Here is a 24,600-nt window from a genome sequence, read left to right on the forward strand (position 1 = left end):
ATCTACTCCGCCGTGAAAACTTTAAAAACAACAAAGAGTCATGACCTCCAGAGCGTCCGTAAGAAGCAGCTGTTACAGCGTTCACGGTGATGTGTGTGTGTGTGTGGAGCCAGTGTTGTGTGTGTGTTGTTGGCGATGTGCTCTGCCTGCGTGTTGAGGTGGGAGAAGTAGGCTACTCAGATCTGGTATTTGAGTAAAAGTAGAAGTACCAGAGTGTAGGAATACTACTCTGTTACAAGTAAACGTCCTGCATCAAAATGTTACTCAAGTAAAAATACAAAAAAGCATCAAAATATACTTAAAGGTGGGCAGTGGCGTTTTTATATGTACAAAAGTGGTGGGGCACAAAAAACGTAGATGTCTATATATAAGCTTCTGCAGTGACGTGAGGCAGTGAGGTTCATGGCTGGTGAGGCACTGGCACTGACTCTTCAGGTTTACAAATATTATATTTTGACCTAAAACCAAATATAATATTATTTTCAAAAGCTTTTTTTGTCTGATGCTTCGATTAATTTTAAACAGACAGTTCAACAAAAGGATACCCCAAAAATGTAATTTTATCATTTAAATATTGAATTGTTCTCTCTAGTAAGATCCCATTTTCAATCAAATTGCGGTCTTACCTTGACTTGAAGATGAAGTCCATTTGCCTATCCTTCTGGACAAAAATGTCTATAACTTTTTTGTAAAAGTCCTCCTTATGTTCTTGTAGTTTCAAAAGTCTATCATAAATCTAATCCATAGATTTATGATAAAAAAATTATAAAAGTAGGGTAGACATGTGGATGTTATCCGGCTGATCAAAACGTGCATTTATCTAACAGGTATGTTTCCCACAGATCTTATTTCCAGCTATTTTCTAAAATCCTCTGGAGAAATCTCATTGCTTTTTTTGTCGAGGGAAGCCATGCGCAGCTTACTTCCTGGTTTTAGGACGCGTCACTGCAGCTCTCTCGTCTCCTCTTCACACACCACACTTTTCGCGGCACACGTACTTACAGCCAATCAGCTCTGAATGATTTGAGATGAACTATGGTGGGGATGGTAGCTCCATGCCCTCTGGTCATTATTTTTTTGCCACACACATTTCATTACAAAATACTCTGAGCATGCGCAGTGTAGTTTTTACAGTCACCGTTGACCTTCACAGCGAGAGGGAGGGGCATAATCAGGTTTTGTCCCACATGGCTCTAAACAGCTCAATAGGCACACACTGTGACTGTAGACACACTAATTAGAAGAACACAGACTAAAACAGCAATGTACAGACGAATCAGATGATTAAAACATGATCTTAAAATATATTTTATATATTTTTTATTTATTTTTTTGCATTTTTGTAATCATTATTTGTAATACTTTCTGCTGACACTAGGTGGGGCTGTGCCCCACCTGCCCCTAATGACCAGTCGCCACTGAAGGTGGGGTAGGTAATTTCGGAGAAACCAGCTCGAGTGCGCTAGAATTTGAAATTGCACAACCAGAGAAAATCTGCCACTTCATTACAGAGCCCCTCCTCCAACACACACGAACGCGCACATGACCAATGAGGGCACGAGATAAGTTTGTGCACAGATGGAAGGCTGACAGGCAGGTAGGCCATCCAGTTATTTTAGCCGGGCCGGCTAAACCGATTGGTCGTGCTTTTACAGTACTGTTTGCTGTCTACGGGTCTGATTCTGCTGACCACGACCCCCTGCAGGAGAGGTGAGCCGTGCTCTGATCAGCTGCTGGGCTGTCAGAAGAGGGGGAGAAAAAGAGATCTCTGTCCTCCGTGTTTTATTATATAGAGTCGTTATTCATTTGTTTTAAAAGCTCAATAAATATCAAAGAAGACCTTTGACCGGCACTTTTCTAATTTTGTCCGGAAGATTTAAACTTTACACGGACATCTTGACTGGCGAAAGAAACTGAAACTGAAACTCTGCCGCACGGTCCCCTCGTTCCTTGGAAGAGGCGGAGAGGTGGGTGTTTGTCATCTGCTGGTGGACTAACCGGAGAGAATTACAGTGCTTGCCTCGACGGGGAGGGATTGCATTGAATTAAAGCAGCGGGAGCAAACGCTTGCCTTGGGGAGGGAGAAAAACAAGCCACAGTGGAGAATAAACAGAAGGGTAACCATGGTAAACTATGGGCGGGAAGTCTTCTTTGCTGCTTTTGTGGCAGACTACAGCGCCACTTACAGGCCTGGCATAGTACTACAGCGTCTCCAGCGCTTTCGAGCGGCAATGGCCGGCCGTGGCCCAACCCCCACATTCCCCTGATAGGTGGAGAGTTGGCCCAATAGCCGTAGCGCCACTTCTGTGACGACATAGAAGTGTTCAAATCTGGATCAGTCTGTATCAGATCCGTTGCAGCCCCTTTTTTAGAGATTTGGGTATGGAGGAAAATAGAGAGGGTTGTGTTTTCTGACACTTGGTGAGTTCCCTGGAACACCGGGGACACATATTCATGTATAAAAGACGTACAAAAGTGCATTTTGCATGATAGGTCCCCTTTAAATGTTTCCATCTTATGCTCTGTAAGTTTGTTTCGTAACGGAAGAAATGTAAATATATTTATAAAACGGACAAGTTCAAATCAAGCAATCTGATTGGTCGATAGCGTTTTTGCGGACCTTTTTGATTACAGATTTGAAAAACATCGTTGCTTGCTTTAAAAGTAGCGCAATTCATTATGTCAAACCTTGGAAAGTATCTAGATATCCCTGCCCCTAATGCCAAAGGAACTGCACACTGAATATGTTTTTCCATTTGATGTCTATGTCTGGACCGCTGCGTAAAAAGGAGGGTTTCTGCCCCGTTACTTCTCCGCTGTTTTCTTGTCCCAGTTTGAAAAGCAGTTTGCTTTTCAGCCCAACTGTATAGAGAGGCGAAGTCCCTCCCTTTCCGGGGGGGCTCCATGGGACCTTATTTCGGAAAATGTATGTATTGAAGTCAATGGGGAGAGAAAGATTATCTTTCGATTTCCGTTTGAATTGAGCCACGAATTACACATATGATGTTTGTCAATTTAAAAGATAATTTGCAAGTAAAAAAAATTAAAATGTGTCGTAAAACTGTTGAAGTAACACTTTTTTTCTGTGAAACCGCTCAATGAACTACATCTCCCGTCTCGCACCACACACCAAGACGGCCGTCACGTTGGCACATTTCACCTCTTTCTTTCAGAATGAGGCGAAAAGTATTAAAAGAGGTGAAAATCACTACAAGTCTGGGCATGTTGAGAGCTGTACATACACACAATGGGAGTTAGTCGGTTTCCGTAAGAGCCAGCATGCGGGACCGGGATTCTGGGATTTGTAGTCTTTCTAGTTGCGTATTTTTCATAGTCTTATATTTCAACAGTTTTTACTACAAACTGGACTTTTTTGACATGGAAATTATTTGTTAAGATTGACAAACATCATATGTGTAATTCGTGGCACAATTCAAACGGAATCGAAAGATAATCTCTCTCTCCCCATTGACTTCAATACATATTTGTTCCGAAATAAGGTCCATGGGTCCGGAAGTAGATGGGCGGGACTTCGCCTCTCAGTTTTTCTCAGACGCGGAGGGATACTGACTTGTTGTGAAAAGTAACTACAATTACTACCCGTGGTATACGCGCAGTATATCACGGCTAAGAACCAATCAGATTGCTTGATTTGACTTGTCCGTTTTATAAAGGCTATTATATGTTTGATTATAATTATTGATGCATTAATGTGTTACCAAAGCTGGTAAAGGTGCAGCTAGTTTTAATGACATTGTATACTGCAGGGTAGCTTGTGAATTTACTCTAGGTGTGACTAAGTGTTGATTATATTTCACATTATTGATCCAAATCTGCAAAGTAACTAAAGGTATTAAATAGATGTAGTGGAGTAAAAAGTACACAATTTAAGCGTACTTCTGAATTGTAGTGGGGTAGAAGTACAAAGTAGCTAACACATTTATATACTCAAGTAAGTACAAGTAACCATACTGTATGTATACAGGCGTGTGGAGGGGAAGCGCTGAGCGGGCAGCAAGCCCACAGGAGCTCTTCCATCTTCGATATGCTAAAAAAACGCAGTGAAGTCCAGACCTGGACAACGAGAACCAGGAGAAGCAAGAAGTAGGTTAACAGGAACTCACGATACTTACAATAACTTATACACACACCTTCTTAAATATCCAAAACCTTTTCATGACGTGGCATTTTATTTTTATTAAAAACAACAACATGTGTTTGATCATTGCCTATAATCTGCACGATTAGTTGGATCATTATTGAGATTAGGATTATTCTTTGTTTTATAAATGACAAAACATTTTTATTGCACTTTGAAACTTCAGTGTTCCTTTTTAAAATCCAAACCACTATATCGCATTTTCTGTTGTGTTTCTACTGTATCCACAAAAATTATCCATATTTCTAACCACATACAATATATGATCTTTCAATAATATTACCAAAAAAATTAACATTTTGTAAATATTTAAGACCCTGAGCTCTGGGAAGTATCCACCAGTATTTGTAATTGTGATTCGTGCTAGTCAGTTTTCTCCAGGTATCTGCTTAACCCAGAGTGACATCCATCTAAATCCATGTATTTGTAATTCCTTCATTAAAGGTGGGGTACTGTAGGTAATTTTGGAGAAACCAGCTCGAGTGCGCTAGAATTTGAAAATACACAGTCGGAAAAAATCTGCCACTTCCTTACAGAGCCCCTCCTCCAACACACACGAACGTGCACATGACCAATGAGGGCACGAGATAAGTTTGTGCACAGATGGAAGGCTGACAGGCAGGTAGGCCATCCAGTTATTTTAGCCGGGCCGGCTCAGATGATTGGTCGTGCTTTTTACAGTAGGCCTACTACGGCTTCCACAGATGACATTTTTTTATGGATTTTTTGTCAAAGCACTTAAGATATTCATTGCTATCGGGATGTTAAGAGCATTCCATGAAATAAACACAAAGTGTATCTCGAGCCGGTTTCTCAAACTTACCTACCCCACCTTTAATAGCTCATCGTGTCAAATGCTATTATTAACAAATCGAACAGTTACCAAGTGTTGATGTTTCCCACGCAGTGTAACTTTCTGATTTAATGCTCACTGTCCTGACTTACCATCATAAATGTTCCCAAGTCATGTTTGCCTACTGTCTCATTATAGGAACTGGAGAATTTGCAACAGCGTGAAGATGAGTGGCAGGAGAAGATTAAGAAAGCTAACAAGATGAACCTCAGCTATGAGAAGTTATTCTCAGGGTACAGTGAAGGACCATTTCACACACAATTCCTATATGAAACTGTACCTAACGTTATTTGATTTTAGTGTCATAGCTGGAACTGAAAACACTAAACTAAATCTCTCCATCTCCCTCCCTGCAGGACCAGTATACTGAATGTTCAGAGAGAGCAACGAGGGAGAGGAAAGAGGTTCTTCATCTGGATGCAGAGTATGAGAGGCTGGTGGTGGAGTTAGCTGAAGAGCTGCAGAGCAAGCAGGAGCGAGAGCGCCAGCTAGTGAAACTCACTCCGTACGCTGTGAACTTCGAGCGGGCGGCCAAGTTGACCAAGGTACTGCAAGGGATTTTTTTAGAAGGTAGAGAATCTAATTTAAACATGTTTATTGTACAGGAATAGTCTGTGTGTGAAATCATAACAATTACTTTTATAATTGTTTTGATCTTTCTAAATCTTGTCTCTTGATGTCCTCAACAGTATTCACACACATTTAATATATGGCATTGTTGTGTGGAAAAGCCTTTCTGTCTCTTTCTTCCTCCAGGTTTATGCTATATTTAAAAAAAAAATCATGGTATGATGTTTGCAGGTGTGGTCCATAAAGTGTATTGATTAGATAATTAATTTGAAATAATGGAGTTACATTGTGTGTGGTTTCTATGTGTGTCTGTTACAGTTTAAGGATGCAAAGAGCCTCGCAGATCATACGGAGAACCTTCTCCGCATTCGAGAGAGTCACCTTCAGCAGGACCTGAAGAAGCGTGAGAAGTATGACGAGCTGAGAGAACCCTGCAGTCAAACCAAGAACAGCATCGCCTCATGCGTCTGCAGAAGAACTACGAGCTGTCCCAGATGGAGGTGGAGCATGAGAAAGAGCGCTCTGAAGTTCTGGAATGGGTACGAGAGCTGACCCCGGGTCAAAGTCCGGCATCAAAGCTAACACCAAATCAAATGATGATCTTCTGTGTGAAATGAAGTTGTCCCTGTCCCCACACAGGAGAGGAAGTGGAACCACATTCAGGAAACCGCATCAAAGAAATCACTTCTCCTGGGACAAATCAAGATGGCGACACTCAACCTCTACGAAATGACGTGTCAAGACGAAAAGGCAGATGAAGTGGTTGATATAAACGACAGCTGGACCAGGTGTGTACCCCAACAGAGCAGAGATGGAGGTAAAAAGCAGACAGAAAAATATACACTTGTAATGTTTTTACTGTCTCCTCAGGTTAAGACGTTCATGCAAGACAGCGACGACATGGTAACAATATCAGACTTCTTCACAGAGACAAGATGGAAAGAAAAGAGACAAAAAGAGCTTTCCAAGTCACAGTAAAAAAAAGGCTTCAAAGTAACCTTTACCATGAGTCTCCTCACAGCTTTAGAACTGAATTTGCTGAGATGGAACTAAATAATTAAAGTGTGTTTATCTAATGTTAAACTCTGTGAGTTTCATTAACTGTTAACTTGTAGACACTGAACTTCAATACACTTGAACACTGAATGCAATCAAATATTGTCCATTTATCTCATCATTGTTATTAAAATGGCTTGATCATAAATTCTGAAATGGTTCTGATAGTGGTAGCTAAACATTTGAGGTGACTTTTCATAAAGTCTATCCAGTTGCAATTTCAGATAACTTATACAGTTAGTTTATTCAATCCTAAGCTTCTCCTCTCAGCACAATATCATGTAGACTTTGAATCATCAGGATAAAGGTCCGGTGCTGCCACCACGTCTTCTCTTAAAGAAAACAGCAATCTGTTGTAACTTGTTTTATTGATCAGATCTCAGAACAGCTTCTGATGGGTCTTTGTCTTCACGGCACTTTTGACCCCTCTACAGACATACGGTCACTTAATGGTAGGAAAACAGTGAACAATAACAAAAGATTAACATTTATATATGGACATTCAATTTTATATATTGGCCTACAGTATTATCCACAATAGTGAAATGTAACTATTTACTTAAGTACCATACTTATATTGAATGTCGAGGTACAGGTATTTTATTATTTTCAATTATATATACATTGTTCTTCTGCTCCGCTACATCTCAGAGGCACATATTGTGCTTTTAACTCTCCATTATATTTTGGGATAGCTGTCGGCTAGTTAACTTTAAATATGATGTTGATATATGTATGATTATGTATAAAGATGAGACGTGGTGATTTTCAGAAGCCAATCAGCATTATGGTAAAATAAAAAGGTTGTCTGCAACATTAAAGCGATAGACCTTGATATACCTATATCAATAGGAATAAGCCAATAATATAATATAAAATGTACCATTCTGCTCAATGAGTAGGCCTACCTTTCCCTTTTTGAACCTAAAACATTTTTGGATCCTAACCCTTTTTTTGATTCAAGTGAATCGTAGGAATTAGACAGTGAGCGGATAATAATGAAGTTTTATTCTGAAATGAATGACATGTCATGTCCTAAAGGCATTGTTGTAAAAACAGGCTGTTTTGACACCACAGTTTTCAAAACGCATTTCAGTACATCATCTTTTTTTATAGGTTTAAAAGTAGATATGTAAAATCTAAAATCACACGACTTACCAGTTTTCATAGCATATTATGATGATGATCAAAACAAACTAGTACATTTTACATATTTTTTGCTTAAAACTAATGTTGCTGCTACTGCTCACTCTGTGCCCTCTTTGTTGTCGGGGCACAGCTCTGAAACACAGGAAGACAGAAGATAAACTTTAGGATAACACAGAAATCTTGGAGAATATCTGCAGTATTTCCATTTTTCTGATCGTGTGCATTGTACCTTATCTACTTAAAATGATCTGTATAAAAACACAATATTTAAATGTTACACCGTGTGGCAACTTGAGTACGTTCTTGTGTCCGCTTAACACACAGATTCAGCTTTGTTTTTATTTATTTTAACAGTCATTTTACTGAAGACTCACTGACCTGTTTTGCCGTCGTAGCTGTGGAAGTTCTCTGGGAAGCTCAGACACCCAACTTGAAAATGTCAACATCTTCAGGATCAATTTTTCCATTCCTTGCTGGAAAAAGGGTTGAAACTCAGAGATGAATTGTAAAATCTGATGAGGAACATACTGAACTGCAGGATGTATCTACCGGTGACGTCTCCATTTTGAAAGGTGTCCGTCCACAGCAGGCAGTCGGAGCAGCTCTGAAGGATATGACCTTTGTGGTCTGACAGATTTTCTTTAAAGACAGCAGAGCGACTGATTATATTTTTCACATGAGATCAATTTCCAATGCTCCTACTGTAATCTTGTTAATAGCATGCTAGAGAAATAAGCTGCTTTACCTTATGTCAGGAGTTACTTACTGCGAAATGTGGTGGCGATGCCTGAGACTGTTGCATTCACCTCCCCTGAGATACACCGATTACTGGGAAACAAGAAGATGCTGGGCCAGAGTTTTGTTTTTTCAAAAGCTTCACATTTAAATAGTAAAACAATTGGTTCATTGTTTTATACCACATTTCATTCTGCAATGTTAAACTGATTTTTACTCTTATATTTTATAAATACTGCTGCTACTAACAGCGATGTGTTCTTCTGTAAATTGAAATTATTTGTATTATTCTTGTTTTAAATACTATGTGCATGCCTTTTATCTAATATTGTCCTCTCTATCTTGCTGTAACAATGTACATTTTCCCTGTGTGGAATGATTAAAGGAATGTATATCGTTTTTATCCACTACATTTATTCAATACCTTAAGTTACTTTGCAGATTTGGATTAATGATAGAAATATAATCAAAACTTACACCTGGAGTAAATTCACAAGCTACCCTGCCGTATACAAAGTAATTTAAATTAGCTATACCTTTATCAGCTGTGATAACATTTGAATGCATCAATAATTATAATCAGAACATAGAATATATATTATTCTGCTAGGGCAATTTGCACAATGAGTACTTTTACTTTTGGTATTGTAAGTTTACTTGAATGCTTATACTTTTGTACTTTTACTGGAGTAACATGTTAAACGCAGGACTTTTACTTGTAACAGAGTATTCCTACACTCTGGTACTTCTTCTTTTACTTAAGTACAATATCTTACTACTTGTCCCACCCTCCAATGCTAAACACATTGTTGTGTCTGCTCAGCTTCTGAAGTTGTGAAGTGGTACTAAAACCTGTGATTGACAGGACATTCGCTACCAAAGACGCTACAGACAGAGGAGGAAGGCGGAGCTGGTGAAGCTCCAGCAGACTCTGACAGCTCTCAACTCCAAAACAGCCTTCTACACCAGGACCAGATGAACTATTATGATACTTACATCAAGACCTGCCTGGACAACCTCAACAGAAAGTAAGTCGTTCATTTACTTCTTGCACTTTGTCAGGAGAAGTTTTTAGAATTATTTATTTTCACTGTGTAAATAATGTCGTGTGGATGGTTTGGTGGATTTCAAAATGTATTGTGTTTATTACTAATGCATTCCTGTGTTTTGTGTGACCAGGAATGCACGCCGATCTATAAAGCTGGACAGCAAAGGAGAATAATAAGCAAGAAGTGGAAGCCCCAGTCTCTGAAGTACACTGGAGCAAGGCTTCATGAGAAGGGAGTCATCCTGGAGATAGAAGGACTTCAGACCAACCAGTGAGTTATCTGATCAGCTTGGTGTTTAATGTAACTCTTTACCATGGCTCAGACTTTGTTACTTACAGTCACACAACTCTTAGTGAAGTTTCTCATTTTAGATTGTGGCATGTAGAGACGTTTTGATTACCGTGTCGATGAACACATCTATCCTCCAATCAACCTTTATATCATTAACAAAAAATGTGTGTGGGTTTTATCCAAACAAGATTATGTAGTTTCTACATACTTAAGAATATGATTATGTTTTTCCAAGAAGAGGAAAGATGTCTGTTGACTATAATTAACTGGTTCCTGTTACATGTTCTTTGTTCATGCTCTTTATCGTTTTTCTGAGTTGGAAAGTTAGATTGCATCATAGTTTATACATATTTTAACGAAATATACTGTATACAAGGTAGGACAAGGTAGGTGGGGTAGGTAAGTTTGAGAAACCGGCTCGAGATATACTTTTGTTATATTCCAATGGAATGCTACTTAACATCCCGATAGCAATGATATCCTTAAGTGCTTTTGACAAAAAAATCCATAAAAGATTTCATCTGTGGTAAGCCGTAGTACTGTATAAAGGCACGACCCAATCATTTAGCCGGCCCGGCTAAATAACTGGATGGCCTACCTGCCTGTCAGCCTTCCATCTGTGCACAAACTTATCTCGTGCCCTCATTGGTCCATGTGCGCGTTCGTGTTGTGTGTTGGAGGAGGGGCTCTGTAAAGGAAGTGGCAGATTTTTTCCGGCTGTGTATTTTCAAATTCTAGCACACTCGAGCTGGTTTCTCCAAAATGACCTACCCCACCTTTAAATGTAAGGCAGGACAGATATCAAATATATCCAAGCTAATTTAAGCTGATTTGAGTCCTGTGAAAAAAATGACTTGTATTTTTTTAGTTTTTGTTTGTGTTTTTGTTTATATAATAACATGGTTTTTTGCTTTGTTGTCACTTTGTCATTAATCTCTGTCTATTGCTCTCTCTTCTTTCAGGTTCAAAAATGTCATGTTTGACATTTCACCCCACTGAGGAAGTTGAGATTTTCAAGTGAAGGCCAAATTTATGGGAGTTGAGATGGAAACAGTCCAGCTTCATTTCCTGGTATACATTTACCTCTTGATTCCCTGAACAAAGCAGCTCACCAGTCAGCATATGCCTGATGACAGACACTTAAATGCCATTTTTCAACCCATTAGACAATTAAAGAAACAGCGCAAACATTTCTAATGAAGAGGACAGCAGTGGACACATTTGTTTTAATGAATCTGTATGAACAAACATACTGTATAAACAAATGGTGTGCATAGAGACCGGGCTTACTACAAATGTTACTACAGTCATACAAAACTTAATATAATAATCTTTATCTGCTACCATATAGACAGGGTTCATTACTTAAAGGTATGCAAACATGCCACATTAGTACTTAGCTCTATGAATGACGTGTGTGGTGTGTGTGTGTGTGTGTGTGTGGTGTGTGTGTGTGTGTGTTGTGTGTGTGTGTGTTGTGTTGTGTGTGTGTGGTGTGTGTGTGTGTGTGTGTGTTGTGTGTGGTGGGTGTGTGTGTGTGTGTGTGTGGTGTGTGTGTGTTGTGTTGTGTGTGTGTGTGTGTGTGTGTTGTTTTCTCATTGAATTGTTTGTATTCGTTTCCAGGACCTCCTTCAGCTGCAGTACAAAGGCGTGGCCGTCATGAAGATGTTCCGACAAAGCCAAAGGTCAACGTCAATTTACTCATCTTCCTCCTAAATAAAAAATTCTATGGAAAATGACAAAGTGAAGGGAGGAAAAGCAACAAAAGAGGAAACAGATTGTGCCTTCTGATTGTGCTGAGCTTGTGGAACAAAATTAATTCAGCCAGATAACACGAGATGGGGCAGGACAGTGTTTTGTATTGTACCCTCCTCTTATAATTTTAAGGATCACACCAAAATCTAATGCTGTTGTCCAACTTAATGTATCAGCTCTGTATTTTTTCATGTGGTAATTGTAAATGTAATGTATTTTTAAGATTTAAATTGTAATGATATTCATGTTTTGTATGTAAAAACTGTCCCATGTATGTTGAAACAACTGTGGATTAGTTCAGAAATCCAGCTGGGGAGCAGATTTTCAGCCGGCCTGTATCATTCTATAAAATACTGTAGTTTACCACAGTGCCTTTTAATTAAAGTGTGTAAAGAAACATGTTTTAATAAATAAAACATCAAAAATATTTAAAAGCTACAACGGATGAAGTTGTACTATGTGTTATCAAGAAGTGATTGCTAATGTTTAAATTATTTAAATGTGCAGAATAAATAACATGTTTTTTATCAACTACTTTGACTAGTTTTAGTTTAATCTGCTAACCTCCCACTGGGACACATTACTTCTCTGCAGAGAGGGAGAGACGGAGTATTTACCACAATAACATGTTTGATGCTGAAGAATAACACACTGATCCTGTCGCTCCAAGGACTTTTGTTGCACATTTTTACTTTTTTTTTTTTAAATCGACAGTTTTAATAAACGATTTCTATTTATAGTTTATAAAACAAGTTGTTTTGAAAGTTGTCAATCTTTGCACTGAAATGCCGGCGGATGTAACTTTAACATTGTTTTGTTACCATGGAAACGAGTCGGGGAGGAACGCTGAGAGCTCGTAAAAAGTTTGAACACAAACCAACGACAGAAGCAGGAGAGAAAGAGAGTCAGATCTGGAAACATTTTTAATTTAATCTACTCCGCCGTGAAAACTTTAAAAACAACAAAGAGTCATGACCTCCAAGAGCGTCCGTAAGAAGCAGCTGTTACAGCGTTCACGGTGAGTGTGTGTGTGTGTGTGGAGCCAGTGTTGTGTGTGTGTTGTTGGCGATGTGCTCTGCCTGCGTGTTGAGGTGGGAGAAGTAGGCTACTCAGATCTGGTATTTGAGTAAAAGTAGAAGTACCAGAGTGTAGGAATACTACTCTGTTACAAGTAAAAGTCCTGCATCAAAATGTTACTCAAGTAAAAATACAAAAAAGCATCAAAATATACTTAAAGGTGGGCAGTGGCGTTTTTATATGTACAAAAGTGGTGGGGCACAAAAAACGTAGATGTCTATATATAAGCTTCTGCAGTGACGTGCAGTGAGGTTCATGGCTGGTGAGGCACTGGCACTGACTCTTCAGGTTTACAAATATTATATTTTGACCTAAACCAAAATATAATATTATTTTCAAAAGCTTTTTTTGTCTGATGCTTCGATTAATTTTAAACAGACAGTTCAACAAAAGGATACCCAAAAAATGTAATTTTATCATTTAAATATTGAATTGTTCTCTCTTAGTAAGATCCCATTTCAATCAAATTGCGGTCTTACCTTGACTTGAAGATGAAGTCCATTTGCCTATCCTTCTGGACAAAAATGTCTATAACTTTTTTGTAAAAGTCCTCCTTATGTTCTTGTAGTTTCAAAAGTCTATCATAAATCTAATCCATAGATTTATGATAAAAAAATTATAAAAGTAGGGTAGACATGTGGATGTTATCCGGCTGATCAAAACGTGCATTTATCTAACAGGTACGTTTCCCACAGATCTTATTTCCAGCTATTTTCTAAAATCCTCTGGAGAAATCTCATTGCTTTTTTGTCGAGGGAAGCCATGCGCAGCTTACTTCCTGGTTTTAGGACGCGTCACTGCAGCTCTCTCGTCTCCTCTTCACACACCACACTTTTCGCGGCACACGTACTTACAGCCAATCAGCTCTGAATGATTTGAGATGACGTATGGTGGGGATGGTAGCTCCATGCCCCTCTGGTCATTATTTTTTTGCCACACACATTTCATTACAAAATACTCTGAGCATGCGCAGTGTAGTTTTTACAGTCACCGTTGACTTCACAGCGAGAGGGAGGGGCATAATCAGGTTTTGTCCCACATGGCTCTAAACAGCTCAATAGGCACACACTGTGACTGTAGACACACTAATTAGAAGAACACAGACTAAAACAGCAATGTACAGACGAATCAGATGATTAAACATGATCTTAAAATATATTTATATATTTTTTTATTTATTTTTTTGCATTTTTGTAATCATTATTTGTAATACTTTCTGCTGACACTAGGTGGGGCTGTGCCCCACCTGCCCCTAATGACCAGTCGCCACTGAAGGTGGGGTAGGTAATTTCGGAGAAACCAGCTCGAGTGCGCTAGAATTTGAAATTGCACAACCAGAGAAAATCTGCCACTTCATTACAGAGCCCCTCCTCCAACACACACGAACGCGCACATGACCAATGAGGGCACGAGATAAGTTTGTGCACAGATGGAAGGCTGACAGGCAGGTAGGCCATCCAGTTATTTTAGCCGGGCCGGCTAAAACGATTGGTCGTGCTTTTTACAGTACTGTTTGCTGTCTACGGGTCTGATTCTGCTGACCACGACCCCCTGCAGGAGAGGTGAGCCGTGCTCTGATCAGCTGCTGGGCTGTCAGAAGAGGGGGAGAAAAAGAGATCTCTGTCCTCCGTGTTTTATTATATAGAGTCGTTATTCATTTGTTTTAAAGCTCAATAAATATCAAAGAAGACCTTTGACCGGCACTTTTCTAATTTTGTCCGGAAGATTTAAACTTTAACGGACATCTTGACTGGCGAAAGAAACTGAAACTGAAACTCTGCCGCACGGTCCCCTCGTTCCTTGGAAGAGGCGGAGAGGTGGGTGTTTGTCATCTGCTGGTGGACTAACCGGAGAGAATTACAGTGCTTGCCTCGACGGGGAGGGATTGCATTGAATTAAAGCAGCGGGAGCAAACGCTTGCCTTGGGGAGGGAGAAAAACAAGCCACAGTGGAGAATAAACAGAAGGGTAACCATGGTAACTATGGGCGGGAAGTCTTCTTTGCTGCTTTTGTGGCAGACTACAGCGCCACTTACAGGCCTGGCATATGTACTACAGCGTCTCCAGCGCTTTCGAGCGGCAATGGCCGGCCGTGGCCCAACCCCCACATTCCCCTGATAGGTGGAGAGTTGGCCCAATAGCCGTAGCGCCACTTCTGTGACGACATAGAAGTGTTCAAATCTGGATCAGTCTGTATCAGATCCGTTGCAGCCCCTTTTTTAGAGATTTGGGTATGGAGGAAAATAGAGAGGGTTGTGTTTTCTGACACTTGGTGAGTTCCCTGGAACACCGGGGACACATATTCATGTATAAAAGACGTACAAAAGTGCATTTTGCATGATAGGTCCCCTTTAAATGTTTCCATCTTATGCTCTGTAAGTTTGTTTCGTAACGGAAGAAATGTAAATATATTTATAAAACGGACAAGTCAAATCAAGCAATCTGATTGGTCGATAGCGTTTTTGCGGACCTTTTTGATTACAGATTTGAAAACATCGTTGCTTGCTTTAAAAGTAGCGCAATTCATTATGTCAAACCTTGGAAAGTATCTAGATATCCCTGCCCTAATGCCAAAGGAACTGCACACTGAATATGTTTTTCCATTTGATGTCTATGTCTGGACCGCTGCGTAAAAAGGAGGGTTTCTGCCCCGTTACTTCTCCGCTGTTTTCTTGTCCAGTTTGAAAAGCAGTTTGCTTTTCAGCCCAACTGTATAGAGAGGCGAAGTCCCTCCCTTTCCGGGGGGGCTCCATGGGACCTTATTTCGGAAAATGTATGTATTGAAGTCAATGGGGAGAGAAAGATTATCTTTCGATTCCGTTTGAATTGAGCCACGAATTACACATATGATGTTTGTCAATTTAAAAGATAATTTTGCAAGTAAAAAAAATTAAAATGTGTCGTAAAACTGTGAAGTAACACTTTTTTTCTGTGAAACCGCTCAATGAACTACATCTCCCCGTCTCGCACCACACACCAAGACGGCCGTCACGTTGGCACATTTCACCTCTTTCTTTCAGAATGAGGCGAAAAGTATTAAAAGAGGTGAAAATCACTACAAGTCTGGGCATGTTGAGAGCTGTACATACACACAAGGGGAGTTAGTCGGTTCCGTAAGAGCCAGCATGCGGGACCGGGATTCTGGGATTTGTAGTCTTTCTAGTTGCGTATTTTTCATAGTCTTATATTTCAACAGTTTTACTACAAACTGTGACTTTTTTGACATGGAAATTATTTGTTAAGATTGACAAACATCATATGTGTAATTCGTGGCACAATTCAAACGGAATCGAAAGATAATCTCTCTCTCCCCATTGACTTCAATACATATTTGTTCCGAAATAAGGTCCCATGGGTCGGAAGTAGATGGGCGGGACTTCGCCTCTCAGTTTTTCTCAGACGCGGAGGGATACTGACTTGTTGTGAAAAGTAACTACAATTCTACCCGTGGTATACGCTCAGTATATCACGGCTAAGAACCAATCAGATTGCTTGATTTGACTTGTCCGTTTTATAAAGGCTATTATATGTTTTGATTATAATTATTGATGCATTAATGTGTTACCAAAGCTGGTAAAGGTGCAGCTAGTTTTAATGACATTGTATACTGCAGGGTAGCTTGTGAATTTACTCTAGGTGTGACTAAAGTGTTGATTATATTTCACATTATTGATCCAAATCTGCAAAGTAACTAAAGGTATTAAATAGATGTAGTGGAGTAAAAGTACACAATTTAAGCTACTTCTGAATTGTAGTGGGGTAGAAGTACAAAGTAGCAACACATTTATATACTCAAGTAAAGTACAAGTAACCATACTGTATGTATACAGGCGTGTGGAGGGGAGCGCTGAGCGGGCAGCAGCCCACAGGAGCTCTTCCATCTTCGATATGCTAAAAAAACGCAGTGAAGTCCAAGACCTGGACAACGAGAACCAGGAGAAGCAAGAAGTAGGTTAACAGGAACTCACGATACTTACAATAACTTATACACACACCTTCTTAAATATCCAAAACCTTTTCATGACGTGGCATTTTATTTTTATTAAAAAACAACAACATGTGTTGATCATTGCCTATAATCTGCACGATTAGTTGGATCATTATTGAGATTAGGATTATTCTTTTTTTATAAATGACAAAACATTTTTATTGCACTTTGAAACTTCAGTGTTCCTTTTTTAAAATCCAAACCACTATATCGCATTTTCTGTTGTGTTTCTACTGTATCCACAAAAATATATCCATATTTCTAACCACATACAATATATGATCTTTCAATAATATTACCAAAAAAATTAACATTTTGTAAATATTTAAGACCCTGAGCTCTGGGAAGTATCCACCAGTATTTGTAATTGTGATTCGTGCTAGTCAGTTTTCTCCAGGTATCTGCTTAACCCAGAGTGACATCCATCTAAATCCATGTATTTGTAATTCCTTCATTAAAGGTGGGGTACTGTAGGTAATTTTGGAGAAACCAGCTCGAGTGCGCTAGAATTTGAAAATACACAGTCGGAAAAAATCTGCCACTTCCTTACAGAGCCCCTCCTCCAACACACACGAACGTGCACATGACCAATGAGGGCACGAGATAAGTTTGTGCACAGATGGAAGGCTGACAGGCAGGTAGGCCATCCAGTTATTTTAGCCGGGCCGGCTCAGATGATTGGTCGTGCTTTTTACAGTAGGCCTACTACGGCTTCCACAGATGACATTTTTTATGGATTTTTTGTCAAAGCACTTAAGATATTCATTGCTATCGGGATGTTAAGAGCATTCCATGAAATATAACAAAAAGTGTATCTCGAGCCGGTTTCTCAAACTTACCTACCCCACCTTTAATAGCTCATCGTGTCAAATGCTATTATTAACAAATCGAACAGTTACCAAGTGTTGATGTTTCCCACGCAGTGTAACTTTCTGATTTAATGCTCACTGTCCTGACTTACCATCATAAATGTTCCCAAGTCATGTTTGCCTACTGTCTCATTAGGAACTGGAGAATTTGCAACAGCGTGAAGCTGAGTTGCAGGAGAAGATTAAGAAAGCTAACAAGATGAACCTCAGCTTTGAGAAGATTCTCAGGGTACAGTGAAGGACCATTTCACACACAATTCCTGTATGAAACTGTACCTAACGTTATTTGATTTTAGTGTCATAGCTGGAACTGAAAACACTAAACTAAATCTCTCCATCTCCCTCCCTGCAGGACCAGTATACTGAATGTTCAGAGAGAGCAACGAGGGAGAGGAAAGAGGTTCTTCATCTGGATGCAGAGCATGAGAGGCTGGTGGTGGAGTTAGCTGAAGAGCTGCAGAGCAAACAGGAGCGAGAGCGCCAGCTAGTGAAACTCACTCCGTACGCTGTGAACTTCGAGCGGGCGGCCAAGTTGACCAAGGTACTGCAAGGGATTTTTTTAGAAGGTAGAGAATCTAATTTAAACATGTTTATTGTACAGGAATAGTCTGTGTGTGAAATCATAACAATTACTTTTATAATTGTTTTGATCTTTCTAAATCTTGTCTCTTGATGATGTCCTCAACAGTATTCACACACATTTAATATATGGCATTGTTGTGAGGAATAACATTTCTGTCTCTTTCTTCCTCCAGGTTTATGCTATATTTAAAAAAAAAATCATGGTATGATGTTTGCAGGTGTGGTCCATAAAGTGTATTGATTAGATAATTAATTTGAAATAATGGAGTTACATTGTGTGTGGTTTCTATGTGTGTCTGTTACAGTTTAAGGATGCAAAGAGCCTCGCAGATCATACGGAGAACCTTCTCCGCATTCGAGAGAGTCACCTTCAGCAGGACCTGAAGAAGCGTGAGAAGTATGACGAGCTGAGGAGAACCCTGCAGTCAAACCAAGAACAGCATCGCCTCATGCGTCTGCAGAAGAACTACGAGCTGTCCCAGATGGAGGTGGAGCATGAGAAAGAGCGCTCTGAAGTTCTGGAATGGGTACGAGAGCTGACCCCGGGTCAAAGTCCGGCATCAAAGCTAACACCAAATCAAATGATGATCTTCTGTGTGAAATGAAGTTGTCCCTGTCCCCACACAGGAGAGGAAGTGGAACCACATTCAGGAAACCGCATCAAAGAAATCACTTCTCCTGGGACAAATCAAGATGGCGACACTCAACCTCTACGAAATGACGTGTCAAGACGAAAAGCAGATGAAGTGGTTGATATAAACGACACAGAGAAACAGCTGGACCAGGTGTGTACCCCAACAGAGCAGAGATGGAGGTAAAAAGCAGACAGAAAAATATACACTTGTAATTTTTTTACTGTCTCCTCAGGTTAAGACGTTCATGCAAGACAGCGACGACATGGTAACAATATCAGACTTCTTCACAGAGACAAGATGGAAAGAAAAGAGACAAAAAGAGCTTTCCAAGTCACAGTAAAAAAAAGGCTTCAAAGTAACCTTTACCATGAGTCTCCTCACAGCTTTAGAACTGAATTTGCTGAGATGGAACTAAATAATTAAAGTGTGTTTATCTAATGTTAAACTCTGTGAGTTTCATTAACTGTTAACTTGTAGACACTGAACTTCAATACACTTGAACACTGAATGCAATCAAATATTGTCCATTTATCTCATCATTGTTATTAAAATGGCTTGATCATAAATTCTGAAATGGTTCTGATAGTGGTAGCTAAACATTTGAGGGTGACTTTTTCATAAAGTCTATCCAGTTGCAATTTCAGATAACTTATACAGTTAGTTTATTCAATCCTAAGCTTCTCCTCTCAGCACAATATCATGTAGACTTTGAATCATCAGGATAAAGGTCCGGTGCTGCCACCTCGTGTCTCTTAAAGAAAACAGCAATCTGTTGTAACTTGTTTTATTGATCAGATCTCAGAACAGCTTCTGATGGGTCTTTGTCTTTCACGGCACTTTTGACCCCTCTACAGACATACTGTCACTTAATGGTAGGAAAACAGTGAACAATAACAAAAGATTAACATTTATATATGGACATTCAATTTTATATATTGGCCTACAGTATTATCCACAATAGTGAAATGTAACTATTTACTTAAGTACCATACTTATATTGAATGTCGAGGTACAGGTATTTTATTATTTTCAATTATATATACATTGTTCTTCTGCTCCGCTACATCTCAGAGGCACATATTGTGCTTTTAACTCCATTATATTTTGGGATAGCTGTCGGCTAGTTAACTTTAAATATGATGTTGATATATGTATGATTATGTATAAAGATGAGACGTGGTGATTTTCAGAAGCCAATCAGCATTATGGTAAAAATAAAAAGGTTGTCTGCAACATTAAAGCGATAGACCTTGATATACCTATATATCAATAGGAATAAGCCAATAATATAATATAAAATGTACCATTCTGCTCAATGAGTAGGCCTACCTTTCCCTTTTTGAACCTAAAACATTTTTGGATCCTAACCCTTTTTTTGATTCAAGTGAATCGTAGGAATTAGACAGTGAGCGGATAATAATGAAGTTTTATTCTGAAATGAATGACATGTCATGTCCTAAAGGCATTGTTGTAAAAACAGGCTGTTTTGACACCACAGTTTTCAAAACGCATTTCAGTACATCATCTTTTTTTATAGGTTTAAAAGTAGATATGTAAAATCTAAAATCACACGACTTACCAGTTTTCATAGCATATTATGATGATGATCAAAACAAAACTAGTACATTTTACATATATTTTTGCTTAAAACTAATGTTGCTGCTACTGCTCACTCTGTGCCCTCTTTGTTGTCGGGGCACAGCTCTGAAACACAGGAAGACAGAAGATAAACTTTAGGATAACACAGAAATCTTGGAGAATATCTGCAGTATTTCCATTTTTCTGATCGTGTGCATTGTACCTTATCTACTTAAAATGATCTGTATAAAAACACAATATTTAAATGTTACACCGTGTGGCAACTTGAGTACGTTCTTGTGTCCGCTTAACACACAGATTCAGCTTTGTTTTTATTTATTTATAACAGTCATTTTACTGAAGACTCACTGACCTGTTTTGCCGTCGTAGCTGTGGAAGTTCTCTGGGAAGCTCAGACACCCAACTTGAAAATGTCAACATCTTCAGGATCAATTTTTCCATTCCTTGCTGGAAAAAGGGTTGAAACTCAGAGATGAATTGTAAAATCTGATGAGGAACATACTGAACTGCAGGATGTATCTACCGGTGACGTCTCCATTTTGAAAGGTGTCCGTCCACAGCAGGCAGTCGGAGCAGCTCTGAAGGATATGACCTTTGTGGTCTGACAGATTTTCTTTAAAGACAGCAGAGCGACTGATTATATTTTTCACATGAAGATCAATTTCCAATGCTCCTACTGTAATCTTGTTAATAGCATGCTAGAGAAATAAGCTGCTTTACCTTATGTCAGGAGTTACTTACTGCGAAATGTGGTGGCGATGCCTGAGACTGTTGCATTCACCTCCCCTGAGATACACCGATTACTGGGAAACAAGAAGATGCTGGGCCAGAGTTTTGTTTTTTCAAAAGCTTCACATTTAAATAGTAAAACAATTGGTTCATTGTTTTATACCACATTTCATTCTGCAATGTTAAACTGATTTTTACTCTTATATTTTATAAATACTGCTGCTACTAACAGCGATGTGTTCTTCTGTAAATTGAAATTATTTGTATTATTCTTGTTTTAAATACTATGTGCATGCCTTTTATCTAATATTGTCCTCTCTATCTTGCTGTAACAATGTACATTTTCCCTGTGTGGAATGATTAAAGGAATGTATATCGTTTTTATCCACTACATTTATTCAATACCTTAAGTTACTTTGCAGATTTGGATTAATGATAGAAATATAATCAAAACTTACACCTGGAGTAAATTCACAAGCTACCCTGCCGTATACAAAGTAATTTAAATTAGCTATACCTTTATCAGCTGTGATAACATTTGAATGCATCAATAATTATAATCAGAACATAGAATATATATTATTCTGCTAGGGCAATTTGCACAATGAGTACTTTTACTTTTGGTATTGTAAGTTTACTTGAATGCTTATACTTTTGTACTTTTACTGGAGTAACATGTTAAACGCAGGACTTTTACTTGTAACAGAGTATTCCTACACTCTGGTACTTCTTCTTTTACTTAAGTACAATATCTTACTACTTGTCCCACCCTCCAATGCTAAACACATTGTTGTGTCTGCTCAGCTTCTGAAGTTGTGAAGTGGTACTAAAACCTGTGATTGACAGGACATTCGCTACCAAAGACGCTACAGACAGAGGAGGAAGGCGGAGCTGGTGAAGCTCCAGCAGACTCTGACAGCTCTCAACTCCAAAACAGCCTTCTACCAGGACCAGATGAACTATTATGATACTTACATCAAGACCTGCCTGGACAACCTCAACAGAAAGTAAGTCGTTCATTTACTTCTTGCACTTTGTCAGGAGAAGTTTTTAGAATTATTTATTTTCACTGTGTAAATAATGTCGTGTGGATGGTTTGGTGGATTTCAAAATGTATTGTGTTTATTACTAATGCATTCCTGTGTTTTGTGTGACCAGGAATGCACGCCGATCTATAAAGCTGGACAGCAAAGGAGAAAATAAGGGCAGCAAGAAGTGGAAGCCCCAGTCTCTGAAGTACACTGGAGCAAGGCTTCATGAGAAGGGAGTCATCCTGGAGATAGAAGGACTTCAGACCAACCAGTGAGTTATCTGATCAGCTTGGTGTTTAATGTAACTCTTTACCATGGCTCAGACTTTGTTACTTACAGTCACACAACTCTTAGTGAAGTTTCTCATTTTAGATTGTGGCATGTAGAGACGTTTTGATTACCGTGTCGATGAACACATCTATCCTCCAATCAACCTTTATATCATTAACAAAAAATGTGTGTGGGTTTTATCCAAACAAGATTATGTAGTTTCTACATACTTAAGAATATGATTATGTTTTTCCAAGAAGAGGAAAGATGTCTGTTGACTAGTTAATTAACTGGTTCCTGTTACATGTTCTTTGTTCATGCTCTTTATCGTTTTTCTGAGTTGGAAAGTTAGATTGCATCATAGTTTATACATATTTTAACGAAATATACTGTATACAAGGTAGGACAAGGTAGGTGGGGTAGGTAAGTTTGAGAAACCGGCTCGAGATATACTTTTTGTTATATTCCATGGAATGCTCTTAACATCCCGATAGCAATGAATATCTTAAGTGCTTTGACAAAAAATCCATAAAAAGATTTCATCTGTGGAAGCCGTAGTACTGTAAAAAGCACGACCAATCATTTTAGCCGGCCCGGCTAAAATAACTGGATGGCCTACCTGCCTGTCAGCCTTCCATCTGTGCACAAACTTATCTCGTGCCCTCATTGGTCATGTGCGCGTTCGTGTGTGTGTTGGAGGAGGGGCTCTGTAAGGAAGTGGCAGATTTTTTCCGGCTGTGTATTTTCAAATTCTAGCACACTCGAGCTGGTTTCTCCAAAATGACCTACCCCACCTTTAAATGTAAGGCAGACAGATATCAAATATATCCAAGCTAATTTAAGCTGATTTGAGTCCTGTGAAAAAATGACTTGTATTTTTTTAGTTTTTGTTTGTGTTTTTGTTTAATATAATAACATGGTTTTTTGCTTTGTTGTCACTTTGTCATTAATCTCTGTCTATTGCCTCTCTCTTCTTTCAGGTTCAAAAATGTCATGTTTGACATTTCACCCACTGAGGAAGTTGGAGATTTTCAAGTGAAGGCCAAATTTATGGGAGTTGAGATGGAAAAAGTCCAGCTTCATTTCCTGGTATACATTTACCTCTTGATTCCCTGGAACAAAGCAGCTCACCAGTCAGCATTAAGCCTTGATGACAGACACTTAAATGCCATTTTCAACCCATTAGACAATTAAAGAAACAGCGCAAACTATTTCTAATGAAGAGGACAGCAGTGGACACATTTGTTTTAATGAATCTGTATGAACAAACATACTGTATAAACAAAGGTGTGCATAGAGACCGGGCTGTACTACAAATGTTACTACATCAATACAAACTTAATATAATATCTTTATCTGCTACCATATAGACAGGGTTCATTACTTAAAAGGTATGCAAACATGCCACATTAGTACCTTATCTCTATGAATGACGTGTGTGTGTGTGTGTGTGTGTGTGTGTGTGTGTGTGTGTGTGTGTGTGTGTGTGTGTGTGTGTGTGTGTGTGTGTGTGTGTGTGTGTGTGTGTTGTGTGTGTGTGTGTGTGTGTGTGTGTGTGTGTGTGTGTGTGTGTGTTTTCTCATTGAATGTGTTTGTATTCTGTTTCCAGGACCTCCTTCAGCTGCAGTACAAAGGCGTGGCCGTCATGAAGATGTTCGACAAAGCCAAAGTCAACGTCAATTTACTCATCTTCCTCCTAAATAAAAAATTCTATGGAAAATGACAAAGTGAAGGGAGGAAAAGCAACAAAGAGGAAACAGATTGTGCCTTCTGATTGTGCTGAGCTTGTGGAACAAAATTAATTCAGCCAGATAACACGAGATGGGGCAGGACAGTGTTTTGTATTGTACCCTCCTCTTATAATTTTAAGGATCACACCAAAATCTAATGCTGTTGTCCAACTTAATGTATCAGCTCTGTATTTTTTCATGTGGTAATTGTAAATGTAATGTATTTTTAAGATTTAAATTGTAATGATATTCATGTTTTGTATGTAAAAACTGTCCCATGTATGTTGAAACAACTGTGGATTAGTTCAGAAATCCAGCTGGGGAGCAGATTTTCAGCCGGCCTGTATCATTCTATAAAATACTGTAGTTTACCACAGTGCCTTTTAATTAAAGTGTGTAAAGAAACATGTTTTAATAAATAAAACATCAAAAATATTTAAAAGCTACAACGGATGAAGTTGTACTATGTGTTAT

General features: G+C 38.9%; 2 protein-coding genes, 2 long non-coding RNA genes and 1 pseudogene across 4 annotated transcripts; 3 read left to right on the top strand and 2 right to left on the bottom strand.

Moving 5' to 3' along the window:
* Positions 1 to 40: 40 nt before the first annotated feature.
* Positions 41 to 6,457, top strand: LOC117476023 (annotated as a pseudogene).
* A 1,170-nt stretch (positions 6,458 to 7,627) lies between these two features.
* Positions 7,628 to 8,915, bottom strand: LOC117476068. The gene is made up of 3 exons (XR_004555234.1): positions 8,554 to 8,915; positions 8,166 to 8,426; positions 7,628 to 7,919 (listed from the first exon to the last, which is right to left on the bottom strand). It is a non-coding gene; the product is annotated as an uncharacterized LOC117476068 (long non-coding RNA).
* Positions 8,916 to 12,609: 3,694 nt separating this feature from the next.
* Positions 12,610 to 20,468, top strand: LOC117475978 (coiled-coil domain-containing protein 42 like-2-like). Its single transcript, XM_034122329.1, is given in 9 exon segments — positions 12,610 to 12,635; positions 16,524 to 16,641; positions 17,687 to 17,779; positions 17,903 to 18,091; positions 18,438 to 18,659; positions 18,760 to 18,853; positions 18,856 to 18,917; positions 19,000 to 19,034; positions 19,036 to 20,468. Coding segments are annotated over 8 exon segments (846 nt in total). The 5' UTR covers positions 12,610 to 12,635; positions 16,524 to 16,581; the 3' UTR covers positions 19,127 to 20,468.
* Positions 20,469 to 20,769: 301 nt separating this feature from the next.
* LOC117475982 lies at positions 20,770 to 21,469 on the bottom strand. The gene is made up of 3 exons (XR_004555223.1): positions 21,108 to 21,469; positions 20,869 to 20,979; positions 20,770 to 20,813 (listed from the first exon to the last, which is right to left on the bottom strand). It is a non-coding gene; the product is annotated as an uncharacterized LOC117475982 (long non-coding RNA).
* Positions 21,470 to 21,574: 105 nt separating this feature from the next.
* LOC117475979 (ras GTPase-activating-like protein IQGAP2) lies at positions 21,575 to 24,572 on the top strand. Its single transcript, XM_034122330.1, has 4 exons — positions 21,575 to 22,102; positions 22,254 to 22,397; positions 23,377 to 23,485; positions 24,006 to 24,572. Exons 1-4 carry the CDS (start codon positions 22,050 to 22,052, stop codon positions 24,117 to 24,119), a joined length of 420 nt encoding a protein of 139 aa, XP_033978221.1. The 5' UTR covers positions 21,575 to 22,049; the 3' UTR covers positions 24,120 to 24,572.
* The last annotated feature ends 28 nt before the right edge of the window (positions 24,573 to 24,600 follow it).

Source organism: Trematomus bernacchii, unplaced genomic scaffold, assembly GCF_902827165.1.
Source record: "Trematomus bernacchii unplaced genomic scaffold, fTreBer1.1, whole genome shotgun sequence".
Lineage (NCBI taxonomy): Eukaryota > Metazoa > Chordata > Actinopteri > Perciformes > Nototheniidae > Trematomus > Trematomus bernacchii.